This window comes from Populus alba, chromosome 13 (assembly GCF_005239225.2).
Source record: "Populus alba chromosome 13, ASM523922v2, whole genome shotgun sequence".
In the NCBI taxonomy this organism is placed as follows: Eukaryota; Viridiplantae; Streptophyta; class Magnoliopsida; order Malpighiales; family Salicaceae; genus Populus; species Populus alba.
This window is the reverse complement of record NC_133296.1, coordinates 15,057,759-15,070,792: the sequence shown is the minus strand read 5'-3', so window position 1 is coordinate 15,070,792 and position 13,034 is coordinate 15,057,759. Positions and strand designations below refer to the sequence as shown.

The following is a 13,034-nucleotide window of genomic DNA, read 5'->3' as shown; positions in this document are numbered from 1 at the left end:
ATGCAATAAACTACAATAAGCTAGAATATAACATATTTGTCAATTTTAGTTCTTATATAAATTGCTATATTAATAATACGACAAGTTAAATTAAATTAAACATTTGTATTTTTTTATTATCTAAACGGATTATTTTTATTACTACAATGAATTTATTACTTTATATTTTTTTCATTTTCATTTTCCTTTAATTCTAATGATAAATAAGCAAGTCATTTAGGTTGCATTTGGTTAATATTTTATGATAATAAAAGAGATATAAATATGCACCGGTAGAGAGAGGGAGATAAATATATAAAATAAAATAATTTCATTTTATTTTAGCAAGGTAGATAACTAAATAAATAAAGTTCAAGAAACTCATTAATCTGTACATATATTCTACTATGATATTAATTAATTATTCACAATGAAGGTCATGTAGCAACGACGGCAAGTATAATTTTGTAAAAGGTTATACGATATTCCAAGAAAAACAGTGATGACAATTACCGGATTTGACGTGATCTGTTATATACCATCTAGAAACACAGTATAAATTGTGTTTTACAAAAAAATAATTTTTTTATTAAAAATAATTTTTTATATATTTTAGATTGTTTTAATATGTTAGTTTAAAAAATAAAAAATATTATCTTAATATATTTTAATATAAAAAATATTTTAAAAAACAATCACAAAAACATTTCTCAGCAACTTTAAATCTTAAACTAAGAAAAGCCCAAAAATGATTGTCGGAGAATTGCGCAAGTAGCAAATAAACGACTTTGCATTCAAGAAAATATAGATTACATGATAACCGATTCTAATAATGTGAAAAAAGATTTGCTACTATCGATCACGGAGAAATGATATTAGATAAATAACTCATGCTATGTTATTAATCGAGTTAAAATATATATATATATATATGATTTTTTTATATATTTTAAAATAAAAAATATTTTTGCCACAAGTTATAAAAGGAAAAATATATTATTATTAATGAATAATATAAATTACATGGATGAAAATGACATTTCTACTTTGCCTTTAGCTATAGTATTTTTTTGAAAAAAATGAAAATAGTTTTTTAATTTTTATTAGTATTTTTTTTTGAAAAAAATGTGTATTTTTCTATAAAAAACAAGGAAATTTCTTAAAAAGATTGCGAGCCATCCAATCATAATTTTAATGTGAGATCCAATATTGGATTTTAGAAATTTAATGATTAATATGTATTGTTAAATTTTATTCTTACAACTTGTTTGGAGTCAATTCTATACTATAATTGATTTGAATTCTTTTGTTTTGAATATATTTTAAAATTATGGAATTCATTTGACAAGAGTTCGTATAAATACATTATTTATCTATGAACCTGGTTAAATCCCACCATCCACCAATACAAAATTGAATAAATAAATAAACAAAGACTTAGATTGGATGAATATATGCAAGTTGAAACTCAAGATGTGACTATAAAAAGATGCGGGCATTCTCATAACTATTAATTCTTAAATTACTCAACCTTAGGTCACTGGTTGAATATAAACCGACCTTAGCTCAGTTGGTAGAGCGGAGGACTGTAGTGGGTGAAATCCTAATAGCCATCCTTAGGTCGCTGGTTCGAATCCGGCAGGTCGGAAATTGTTTTTTTTTTTTAATTTTCTTTTTTGTTCCTATAAAAACTTGGTCTAATTGGATGCATAACAAGCTGGTCAAGGTTGGAGCCTTGCTTATCCATTTCCACATTTGTTTTCAATAAGGCCCATTACCTTGCCTTGGTTGCTTAGTGTTTAGGCCCAACACACATAATGTAATATGTTGCAGGGCCATTTTCAATTTATTTATTTATTTATTTGAAACGGTACTCTTATCAGTAATGCTGCACTCGATGACCTCGTGGCTAGCAACTTTACCTCACGATTCAATGAATTGGATCTTGAATCAAGTGAGCTCCTTGACCAATTAAAAAAAAACTAATGAAATTACTATAGGTCAAGGCACATTTTTCTATTTATTGTAATAGTATAATTATTAAATTTTCATTGAAAAAAAAAATGAATTAAGCTTTGGGGGTTATATTGTCTTTTTATCAAACACAAATGTCTTTAACATATTATATGAGGTTATATTTGTTATTTTCTATTTTAATGGACAATACAATTACAAAATTAGCCTTCAAATAAATAATTCTAAAGCTCTTGACTCAATAGGGTTTTTATCCTTTTATGTTTTTGAAATAGTATAATTACTCTTGCATCCTTAAAGACAAAAACATCACAATTCTCTCATGAGAGTTTTTTTAGTTACCTGAAATTGATTTTTTTTTTATATATATATAGATTTAGAGGTTCCTTAGAGATATTATTGTAATAGTCATATATTAAATATTATTTTAAAAAAAACATGATGGCGCGTGTTGATAGCCCCTGCATCATTCAAACAATATGTGTGGGGCTATCCAACCATTAAACACCACCTTCTGTGGTGGTGTTTGGTAGACAATAGCACCCTGAACATGGTATGGTGTGTGAACTTAACATGCGGCTGATTTGACATTACATGTTGTTTTTTTCTTCTTCTTCTCCTTGAATTTTGCACCATCTCCTACGAAATTTTAAAAGAGTCCCTACAATTGTTTTCTTCTTCGTGTTTGGTCACTATGCTTTTGATCACTAATTTTTTTTTTTGAATAAGTTATAAAATTATAAATCTTTTTGAATTTCACTCTCCTATAATTTTTAATATATAAATAATCTTTCGAATTATAAATGTTTTTTGAATTCACTCCTCTTATTTTTAAATATATTAATAATCTATCAAATTGATTTTTTTTAATTTCACCCCCTATAATTTTTTGATTTTTCAAATTTAATCCTTATTTTTTAATTACTATTTATTTTGTTTGACATAATTTTTCAAATGATTGTTTTTTCAAGTTTCATCCTCGGTTTTGTTTTTTCAAAATAATAAATGAATGAAAGATAGAAAAAAAAAACATGGAGATAAACAAGTGCAAAGAAAAAATATTTTTTTAAAAAATGTTTGCAAAAAGGAAGAAAAAAAGCAATTGCAAAAACAAAATAAAATTACAAAACAATTAATGAATACAAATACAAAAAAAAAAAGTGATAAACAGATCAAGAGTAAAGAAAATAATTATTTATATAAAAAATTACATAAAATCACATATTTACCTTTGCTACAGAGACCATTAGAGTGAAGAAATTAGAAAAACAATATGGATTTGTCATTTCTACTGTATGTTTCCTTTTTTAATACAATGTATAATTACATTAATGAGTCATAAATCTGATTATTATATGTGTATCAACACAAATATGTTTAAGATTCTCTGAAAGTTGACTTTAATTTATTGCTTTCATAGAATCAAGAAAATTACCAAATACACTTAATTTATTAAATTGAATTAATATTTTTAGTTTTTTTTACTAAATTAGGTTGCATCCCTTTTCACTTAGGTAATAAATATGAGTAATAAATTAAGAATATGAAATTTGACAATGTACTCTTTACTCGTATGAGTAATAAATTAAGAATATGAAATTTAGCCATGTACTCTTTACTCCTTACCAACCGTGGCCTCACGCCAAGAGTTCATGATCGCTTCTCAACTACTTGCTAAGATGCTATAATTGGTGATAGAAATTAAACTTGATGTAATTTTAATTCTTTCCCACAAGGAAAGGTTTAATTTTATTCCAATTTTCATTCTATAAAACACTATTAATTAAATAGAAACAAATTAAATTAAAAATTATATTAATCCTACTTAGCCTGCTATCAATATCCTATGCTGTTCTCCGCTCTTAGACGTAAGAATATTATTTTCTGAAAACCGATTTTTTTTTTCTTTTAGTATTTACTTATTCTTCACTACCAATGACACGATTTCTTCTTGCAATAAGAAAAGAGACATATGGTAACCTTAGCAGCCCTTTTTTACGGGGGTTGACACTTGGTTTCCCATTACCTTCCATTCTAACAAACGACCAACTACCAATCAACAATGGGGATGACATCCTCGTCAGAAAATATAGTTGTTAAATCCGGTTCCAGATTGATCTAATTAAGGAGTTGGATTTCAAGTTTTATGTTCAATTCAGGTTAATTCAGTTAAACTTGGATTAATCCGGAAACTAAAAAAATAAAGTTGTAATATTTTGTATGAAAAAATTAAGAAAAAATCTATGTAAATATAAGCTATACATATTGTAAATAATAAAATTTAAAAGAATATTTTAATTTTTTTTATCCCACATTAAAAGATACTATATTAAGCTTTCAAGTTGAAGTATTTAAATTAAAATTTTTTTTATCCTACATTGAAAAAACATAGCTTCTTTCTTGGGAACATAAAGTATATATACTAATAATTTCAAATTCCACATTGAAAAAACATAATTTTTTTTTTTGTGTAAACATAAAGTACATAAACTAATGGATTTCAAATCCCATGTTAAAAATAAACTGTTTTTTTTTGGAACATACAATATATATAATAATAGATTTCAAATCCTACATTGAAAAAACATAGTTTTTTTTTTCTCTTGTGAACATAAAGTATATATACTAATGGGTTTCAAATCTCGTATTGAAAAAAAATTACTTTTTTTCTTGTGAACATCGAGTATATATACTAATGAGTTTTAAATCCTACATTAAAATGATACTATGTTATCCTTTTAAGTTTGAGTATTTAAACCAAAATATTTTTTTTTTTATTCTACATTGAAAAAGCTAGCATAACTTTTTCTTGGGAACATAGAATACATATATACCAATGAGTTTCAAATCTCATTTTCTTTATAAAAAAACCGGGTCTCGCCCGGGTCTCCCCCGAGTCACGGGTTGACCCGTGGGTCAACCAAATTTGGTTAAGTCATTGTAGAAGCTAGTTTTTTTATAAACCTAGACTGGTCCAACTCCCGGATCAACCTGTAAGGCCAATCCGGATTTAATAACCATGTCAAAAAGATGAGTGGATGCAAAACAGTCTCTCCTGTTATTGTATTTTGTACGCATAAGTATAGCTAGATTTTTTTTTATATATTAATATAAATTTTTGGATTAGCTTATACATATTTTAACTAATCTTATAAATTTTAAAATTATCAGTTAGGTGAGTTTGAACTAATATATATTTTAACTAATCTTATCCATTCTAAAATTAAAGATTAGGTGAGTTTCAACTAATACCACATAAGTATAGGTAGATTTTAATTCTGTAGATTTTGCTATTGCACTTTAAAAAATAAATGAAAAAAAAAAATATTTAAGCTTATAATTAAAATAAAATACAGTAGAGTGGTAGACGCACATGCTTCCACGTTAGCAGCCATTTCTAACAAACGGCCACCTACCAATCTGCAACGGGGATGACGACATCATCAGAAACACGGGTGGATGCAAAAAGCCTGTCCTGCTGCTGCCTTTCTGTACACATAAATGTTTACCTTTAAGACAGCCTCCCTCCTCCCTTCTTTGTATCTGCGTCCGTTGTACATGATTAGACGCACATTTATACCTCCGACCAACTTAACCAACCACAGGAGTGAACTCTAAACGCCATCTCTCTCTGTCTCTCAATTACTCCTAACAATGTCCGATCATGTAGCAGTCTTCGCCTTCCCTTTCGGAACCCATGCCCCTCCATTACTCGCCATCATCCACCGCCTGGCCACTTCCTCTCCAAACACACACTTCTCCTTCTTCAGCACCCAACAATCCAATAGTTCCATCTTCTCCATTTACAAGCAAAACATGAAAATTATGCAGCCCAACATCAAAGCATACGAAGTGTGGGATGGTGCCCCCGAGGGCTACGTGTTTTCTGGGAATCCCCAAGAGCACATGGAGCTGTTCATGAAGTCAGCTCGTGAGAGCTTCAAGAAGGCCATGGAGGTAGCCGTGTCAGAGACGGGGAGAAAGGTGAGTTGTCTGGTGAGTGATGCCTTCTTTTGGTTCGCTTGTGAGATGGCGGAGGAGATTGGGGTGGGTTGGCTGCCCTTTTGGACCGCAGGACCTAACTCACTTTCTGCTCATGTTTACACTGATCTCATCAGGGAGACTTTTGGAGATGGAGGTACACAGTCACATAGTAATTATAATTAAATTAATTTTCTTGCCAAAATTTGTTAGATTAATATAAAATTATGTTTCATGATCTCACCTTAATTTTTTTTAATTAAAACAAAATTTTAATATAATATTAGAAATATCAAAATAAATAGTTTTGTTCATCGCCTGCTTGTTCATATATCAATAACCCGATATTTTTATCGGGACAATTCTCTTTTTATTTTTTTTTTTTTATCGAAATTTGGCATGGTCTATATCCCAAATAACCCGGGTCTCTAGATTTAAAATAGTGATAATTTGTCACCTTAATTGTAGCCAAATTAAGAACATCGGAAATTAAGTACAAAGGCAAATGGATAATTATTATTGATCTCAATTTCTGTGTAAATACAGGTATGGTAGGGCGTGAAGATGAAACGATAAGTTTAATTCAAGGAATGTCCAAGATTCGAATCTGTGATTTGCCAGAAGGTGTACTCTTTGGAAACACAGAATCATTCTTTTCAAACATGCTACATAAAATGGGAAAAGCGTTACCGCAAGCAACTGCAGTCTTCATCAACTCCTTTGAAGAGCTAGATCCTGGCACAACAAAGGACTTGAAGTCTAGATTCAAAAAATTTCTCAACATTGGACCCTCCCATTTGATTTTATCACCACCACCCATGGAAGACACATATGGTTGCATGACATGGCTTGACAAGCAAAAACTTGCTTCGGTAGCATATGTTAGCTTTGGCTCCGTCACAGCACCACCACCACATGAACTTGTGGCACTAGCTGAGGCCCTTGAAACAAGTGAGACGCCGTTTGTTTGGTCACTTAAGGACAACTCAAAGGTACATTTGCCCCATGGATTCTTGGACAGAACCACCTCACAGGGACTTGTGGTACCATGGAGTCCTCAATTGGAAGTTTTGGCACATAGAGCAGTTGGGGTGTTTGTAACTCATTGTGGATGGAATTCATTGCTAGAGAGCATTGCCGGAGGAGTGCCTATGATTTGTAGGCCATTTTTTGGTGATCAAAGGCTCAATGGACGCATGATAGAGGATGTGTGGGAGATTGGTCTCAAAGTTGAGGATGGAGTCTTTACAAAGCATGGGGTGTTAAATAGTTTGAATAAAATTCTTTCACAAGAGGGGGGGCAGAAAATGAGGGAGAATATAAGAGCACTTAAACAACTCGCAAAGAAAGCCATTGCACCAAATGGGAGCTCTATCAATAATTTTATCGCTCTGTCAAATCTAGTGTTCAATATAAAAATCTAGTTAATACATATCTTTGTAAGAACCAGTATTTAATTTTGAGTTCGAGTGTGACATTTTTGAAGTTCAAATAATAATTTATTTTCTACGTATATTTCCCGAAGAAAAAAGGGAAAAGTATCCTCCCATCACCTTTTTTACTATGTTGATCCAAAATTACCCCTACATGTATGTGTGTGTCTATATGTAGAATAGAAGAATAGGGAGAGAAAAGCTAAAGACGGGAAGGATAAAGGGATACAGAAAAATATGTTTTTCTAGATTCTAATTTACTGTTACATGATGGTCTTATATAATACCATCTCTGATTCAAATAATCCTATAATTAAGGGTACAATTAATGATAAGATATACACTTATTTTCTAATATCTGTTGTAGATGTTATCACGTTATCTTCAGATTCAAATATCTCTTGTGCAGGTATGATTAGGTATGGTCAGGGATATCAATCCCTGATCATGTTTATCTTAAGTATCATTATTATCTTCAGTAGATTGGATAATATCTTTAACACGCCCCTGCAATCTTGACGGGAGGTCACGAACGTGAAGATTGGAGCACAAAAAATTGAACCGTGCAGTAGAGAGTGGTTTTGTCAGGAGATCGGCTAGCTGATTATGAGTAGATAAAAACTTGACTATCAATTTTTGTTGAGAAACCAGATCTCTGACGAAGTGAAAGTCAATTTCAATGTGCTTTGTGCGGGCATGAAACACTGGATTTGAGGATAAATACGTAGCACCTATATTGTCACACCAAAGAGTGGGACTTTTAGAGAGTGGCAGACCAAGTTCGGCAGCTAAATATTGTAACCACTGGAGTTCAGCTGCAGTGTCCGCGAGAGCTTTGTATTCAGCCTCAGTACTACTACGAGTGACTGTAGCTTGCTGTTTGCTTTGCCAGGAAATTAAATTGGATCCAAGAAATATACAGTAAGCACCAACAAAGCGACGATCATCTATGTCCCCTGCCCAATCTGCATCAGAGAACGCTTGAAATGTGAAGGAGTTGGTGCAAGACAACAATAAGCAGTATGAGATGGTCTGTTTGAGATAACGCAGGATTCCTTTAACACATAACCAGTGGGACTTTTTCGGTTGATACATGAATTTGCTAACACGATGAACTACGAAGGCAATATCAGGCCGAGTGAAAGAAAGATAATGAAGGCCACCAACAATGCTTCTGTACAGAGTAGGATCTTCAAATGTTGCTGTATCAGTTGCAGTCAAGTTGACAGAGGTGGACATTGGAGTAGAACACGGCTTGACACCATCCATTTTTGACTTTGTGAGTAGATCAACAATGTATCTGCGTTGAGTTAAGTAGAGACCTGTAGCATCACGTATGGCTTCAACACCTAAGAAACAACTGAGAGAACCAAGGTCAGTGATAGCAAATTCTGTGTGTAGGCGCTGGATAATATCCTGAACAGCAACATCATTAGAACCGGTGATGATAATATCATCAACATAAATGATGACGTAGATAATGCTGGTGTTGCTGGTTAGAACAAAGAGGGACAAGTCAGCCTTGCTGCCAACAAAACCGAGCTTCAGCAACACAGCAGCAAGGCTTGAAAACCACTAACGAGGTGCATGTTTAAGGCCATATAAAGAGCGTTGGAGTTTGCAGATATATTCAGGGAACTGAGGATGTTTAAAACCTGGTGGTTGATCCATATAAACCTCTTCTAAAAGATTGCCGTGAAGGAAGGCATTTTGGACATCCAGTTGACGAATTGTCTAATGTTTGCAGACTGCAATTGACAGAACCAACCGGATAGTTGCAGGTTTCACAACCAGAGTGTAGGTTTCATTGAAGTCCACCCCGAATTACTGATGAAATCCTTTAGCAACAAGGCGTGCCTTGTATCTTTCAATAGAACCATCAGCCTTCCTTTTTAGCTTGAAAATCCAGCGACAGCTAATGATATTTACCTGGCGAGATGGAGGGACCAGTTACCAGGTTTGATTCCGGAGCAAAGCATCAAATTCAGTGTTCATGGCAGACCGCCAGTGACAAGATTTGGAGGCTTCAACAAAGGAAGTAGGTTCTTTGTAGGGAAGAGAGGCAGTAGCCTACAGTGCTCGGGGTAGGGGATACAAGGTGTGGCCAACATGGGTTTTTTTTTGGTTTGGAAATGTGGTTTTTTGATCTGGTAACCATCGGGTGATTGTTTGAGGGAGCTGGTGGTGTTTCTGTTGGATGTGGCACTGGTCTGGGTGGAGAGGAAGGGGCTGCAATGGCGGGTAATGGAGATGGTGGTTCCGGGTTAGAGGAGTAGACCGACAGAGGAGCGTCCATGTGTGGCAATGATGGGGGGCATTTGTACCTGTAGGTGTTAGTGACACAGAAGAAAAAGTATTCGAAAATGGAATAGTAATAGATGTAGTGTCTAGACAAATAGGGGAATGATTTTTAGGATTTTGATATGGGAATTTGTTTTCATTAAAAACGACATGACGGGACACATAAACTTTACCTGTTGCAAGGTCAAGACATTTATATCCATGATGGTCCGAGCTATAACCAATAAAAATGCAGTCTTTAGATCTGAAATCAATTTTGTGCTTGTTGTATGGTCGAAGATAAGGCCAGCATGCACAACCAAAAACTTTAGGAAAATGATAATCAGGAGTATGACGAAAAACAATTTTGTATGGAGATTTTTTATTGAGAATAGGAGTGGGAAGACGATTGATAATATATGTGGCTGTGAGAAAGGCATCTTCCCAAAATTGTTGTGGGAGTTTAGAGTGAGAGAGCAAGGAAAGATCGACCTCAATAATTTGTTTATGACGACGTTCAACTGCACCCATTTGTTGATGAGTGTATGGGCATGCTTTATGATGATGAATGCCTATTTGAGTTAATAGTGTAGACATACGACGATATTCACCTCCCCAATCAGATTAAATATTTTTTATGGAACGATTAAATTGTCGTTCAACTGAAGTTTTAAAGAGCAGAAAAACTTTCTCAACATCAGATTTGAGTTTAAGAGGAAATAACCATAGGAATTTGGTGCAATTGTCTAAAAAACATACATAATAACGAGCACCACTGTTTGACAAGATAGGTGCTGGTCCCCAAACATCAGTGTGCACTATGTCTAAAGGATGAATAGACTTATAATTGCTGGTATTGAAAGATAATTGATTGCTTTTAGCTAGTTGACAATCCGAACAAACTGGAAGCTTTTTATTTGCAACAGGTAACGTAAATGCGGAAATAGTTTTTTTGAAGAACTGGAAAGGATGCATGACCAAGTCTGTTGTGCCATATTTGATAAGACTCTCGTACAGCAGTGAGTGCATGAGAGGATAATATGGCTGACAGGTTGGAGAAGGAATATAGGCCATCTTTAAAGGTGCCGCGATGAAGGATTTTCCCCGAGTTGTCCTTAATAAGAAAAAAATGATCATTAAATTCAAAGAATACTAGATTGTCATTGCAAAATTGTTGAACAAAAATAAGATTTTTTTGAATTTCAGGAACAAGTAGTAATTGTTTGAGCACAAACGGGGTTTTGGAGGGAGTAAAAATAGAAGAACCAATGTAAGAGATTTGCAAACCTACACCATTGCCAACAAGGACGTGATCTGAACCAGTATAGTCTTCACTCTGAAGATTTAAGTTGTCCGTGTTATTGGTGAGATGATGTGTAACACCAGTATCAGGGTGCCAATCAGATGCAGAAACAGAACTTGTTGTAGCTATTAGCCCTTGCGGATTGTTGGATTTTGCAGAATTGTCATGGTATGTGACATCAAATCGATGGTAGCATTTTTTTGCAGAGTGGCCAGGTTTATCACATACCTGACATATCATAGTATCTCTATGAAAATTGTTCCTGCCATTAGAAACATTAGAGAAAGAAGCATCTCTGTAATTTCGGCCTCTGCCTCTGTATATATTCTGCCCTCTATAGGAAGAAGAGGAGTGTTGGCGAGTAGCCACATGGACAGCGGGCTGAATAGTAGGTGTATTGTGATGTTGCAGGCGTGCCTCTGTGGTGAGTAAGAGAGCATATACTTCCTCTAAGGTTACAGGATCTGTGCGTGCTGTGATGGTAGTGACAAAGGAGTCATAATCATGGCCAAGACCCGATAGTAGATAGGAGATAATTTCATCACAATGAAAAGCATGACCGACAACAACAAGTTCATCTGTCATACATTTGATCTGCATAAAGAAGTCATGAGCAGATTGTGAACCCTTATGAGCGTTTACAAGTTCAGTACGGAGTTGAATAACTCTAGCATGTGATTGAGAAGAAAAGGATTTGGCTAGAGCACACCAAATTGCAGCAGAGGTGGTGTAAGAGACCACTTGGATAAGAACATTTTCTGAGATTGTAGAGAACATAATAGCAACTATGATGGCATCTTGGCGCTGCCAATGTTCATAGAGAGGATTGGAGATGACAGAGGAGGTTGCAGCAATAGAAATTTCTTTAGATGGAATGGAAATGGTTCCATCAAGGTATCTAAAGATACCTTGACCACGAAAGAAAGGAATTAATTGAGCTTTCCAGACATGATAGTTGTCTTTTGAGAGTTTTGTGACATTTATAGTTGGAGGAGAAACAAGTGGGGGAATGCCATTAGCAGCGGCATTAGAGGTATTTGTTGCAGAGAAGGCCATTTGTATGATGTGAGTCAATGGCTCTGATACCATGTAGAATAGAAGAATAGGGAGAGAAAAGTTGAAGACGGGAAGGATAAAGGGATACAGAAAAATATGTTTTTCTTGATTCTAATTTACTGTTACATGATGGTCTTGTATAATACAATCTCTAATTCAAATAATCCTATAATTAAGGGTACAATTAATGATAAGATATACACTTATTTTCTAATATCTGTTGTAGATGTGATCACGTTATCTTCAGATTCAAATTTCTCTTGTGCAGGTATGGTCAGGGATATCAATCCCTGATCATGTTTATCTTCAGTATCAATATTATCTTCAGTAGATTGGATAATATCTTTAACACTATATATATATATAGATTACTATCATCAGCTAGGTTGTATTTACTTTCAATGTGGAATAGACCACCTTTATCCTCCGTAGTGTGCAGTCTTCAAAAGAAGGCACGAGTGACCACCTGCTGGGATGTAGTTGGCCCAAACTTTGCTGATTGTAGCTAAACACATCCATCACAAATCTCTAGAGAGGGAAATGATACCCTATCATGTTGGGGGTAGTGATTTGGAAGAGACTTTGGGAGGTTCCCAGGGTCATTTTGTTGATATGCTCATTAGGAAGAGGCATGAATTCCACGTTTGCGGTGCCAATGTTGCTAGGAACATCATTCTTAGGGGTATGAGGCAACCCCTCTCTCTCTCCTGTGGGTCTCTAGTAAGGACAAGGGAGGGATTTTTACGGGACCCCCTCTTTTGAGCACCTATAGTAGGAGAAGCAAATGGATCCCTACAAGAGGATCTTCTCTTCTTTTCACCAGAAAACAATGCCAATATGGCATCTCCTCGAACCTTAGGGGCTATCATAGAATGTATATTACATATAAAATATTATATGCACTACTTTAGTGTTGTATTCTCTACCTTAATTATTGTATATTGCCCTACACATATAAATAGAAAAAGGATTGGCTAAACCAAAGGTCAAGCCTCCTAATTATTCTCAACTTGGTATCAAAGTCTTCT

At 34.1% G+C, this 13,034-nt stretch overlaps 2 protein-coding genes and 2 non-coding genes across 4 annotated transcripts; 2 read left to right on the top strand and 2 right to left on the bottom strand.

Annotated features, from left to right (window-relative positions):
* The first annotated feature begins 1,534 nt into the window (after positions 1-1,534).
* Positions 1,535-1,627, top strand: TRNAY-GUA (transfer RNA tyrosine (anticodon GUA)). Its single transcript has 2 exons — positions 1,535-1,571; positions 1,592-1,627. It is a non-coding gene; the product is annotated as a tRNA-Tyr (tRNA).
* A 3,807-nt stretch (positions 1,628-5,434) lies between these two features.
* LOC118028146 (anthocyanidin 3-O-glucosyltransferase 7) lies at positions 5,435-7,447 on the top strand. The gene is made up of 2 exons (XM_035031682.2): positions 5,435-6,091; positions 6,481-7,447. The coding sequence occupies exons 1-2, from the start codon at positions 5,608-5,610 to the stop codon at positions 7,356-7,358; spliced, it is 1,362 nt and encodes a 453-aa protein (XP_034887573.1). The 5' UTR covers positions 5,435-5,607; the 3' UTR covers positions 7,359-7,447.
* Positions 7,448-7,823: 376 nt separating this feature from the next.
* LOC140954421 (uncharacterized) lies at positions 7,824-12,006 on the bottom strand. The gene is made up of 5 exons (XM_073403848.1): positions 10,883-12,006; positions 9,523-9,691; positions 9,322-9,437; positions 9,023-9,115; positions 7,824-8,931 (listed from the first exon to the last, which is right to left on the bottom strand). Exons 1-5 carry the CDS (start codon positions 12,004-12,006, stop codon positions 7,824-7,826), a joined length of 2,610 nt encoding a protein of 869 aa, XP_073259949.1.
* Positions 11,367-11,505, bottom strand: LOC118028221 (small nucleolar RNA Z247). The gene has a single exon (XR_004683991.1). It is a non-coding gene; the product is annotated as a small nucleolar RNA Z247 (small nucleolar RNA).
* Positions 12,007-13,034: the final 1,028 nt, after the last annotated feature.

Coding starts and splice junctions, on each gene's coding strand:
- LOC118028146 (XM_035031682.2), top strand. CDS start 5,608: ATGTCCGATCATGTAGCAGTCTTCGCCTTCCCTTTCGGAACCCATGCC. Junction 6,092..6,480: donor GGAGACTTTTGGAGATGGAG/GTACACAGTCAC, acceptor GTGTAAATACAG/GTATGGTAGGGCGTGAAGAT.
- LOC140954421 (XM_073403848.1), bottom strand. CDS start 12,006: ATGGCCTTCTCTGCAACAAATACCTCTAATGCCGCTGCTAATGGCATT. Junction 9,438..9,522: donor CCTCAAACAATCACCCGATG/GTTACCAGATCA, acceptor CGAGCACTGTAG/GCTACTGCCTCTCTTCCCTA. Junction 9,116..9,321: donor TTGCTCCGGAATCAAACCTG/GTAACTGGTCCC, acceptor TGTCAATTGCAG/TCTGCAAACATTAGACAATT.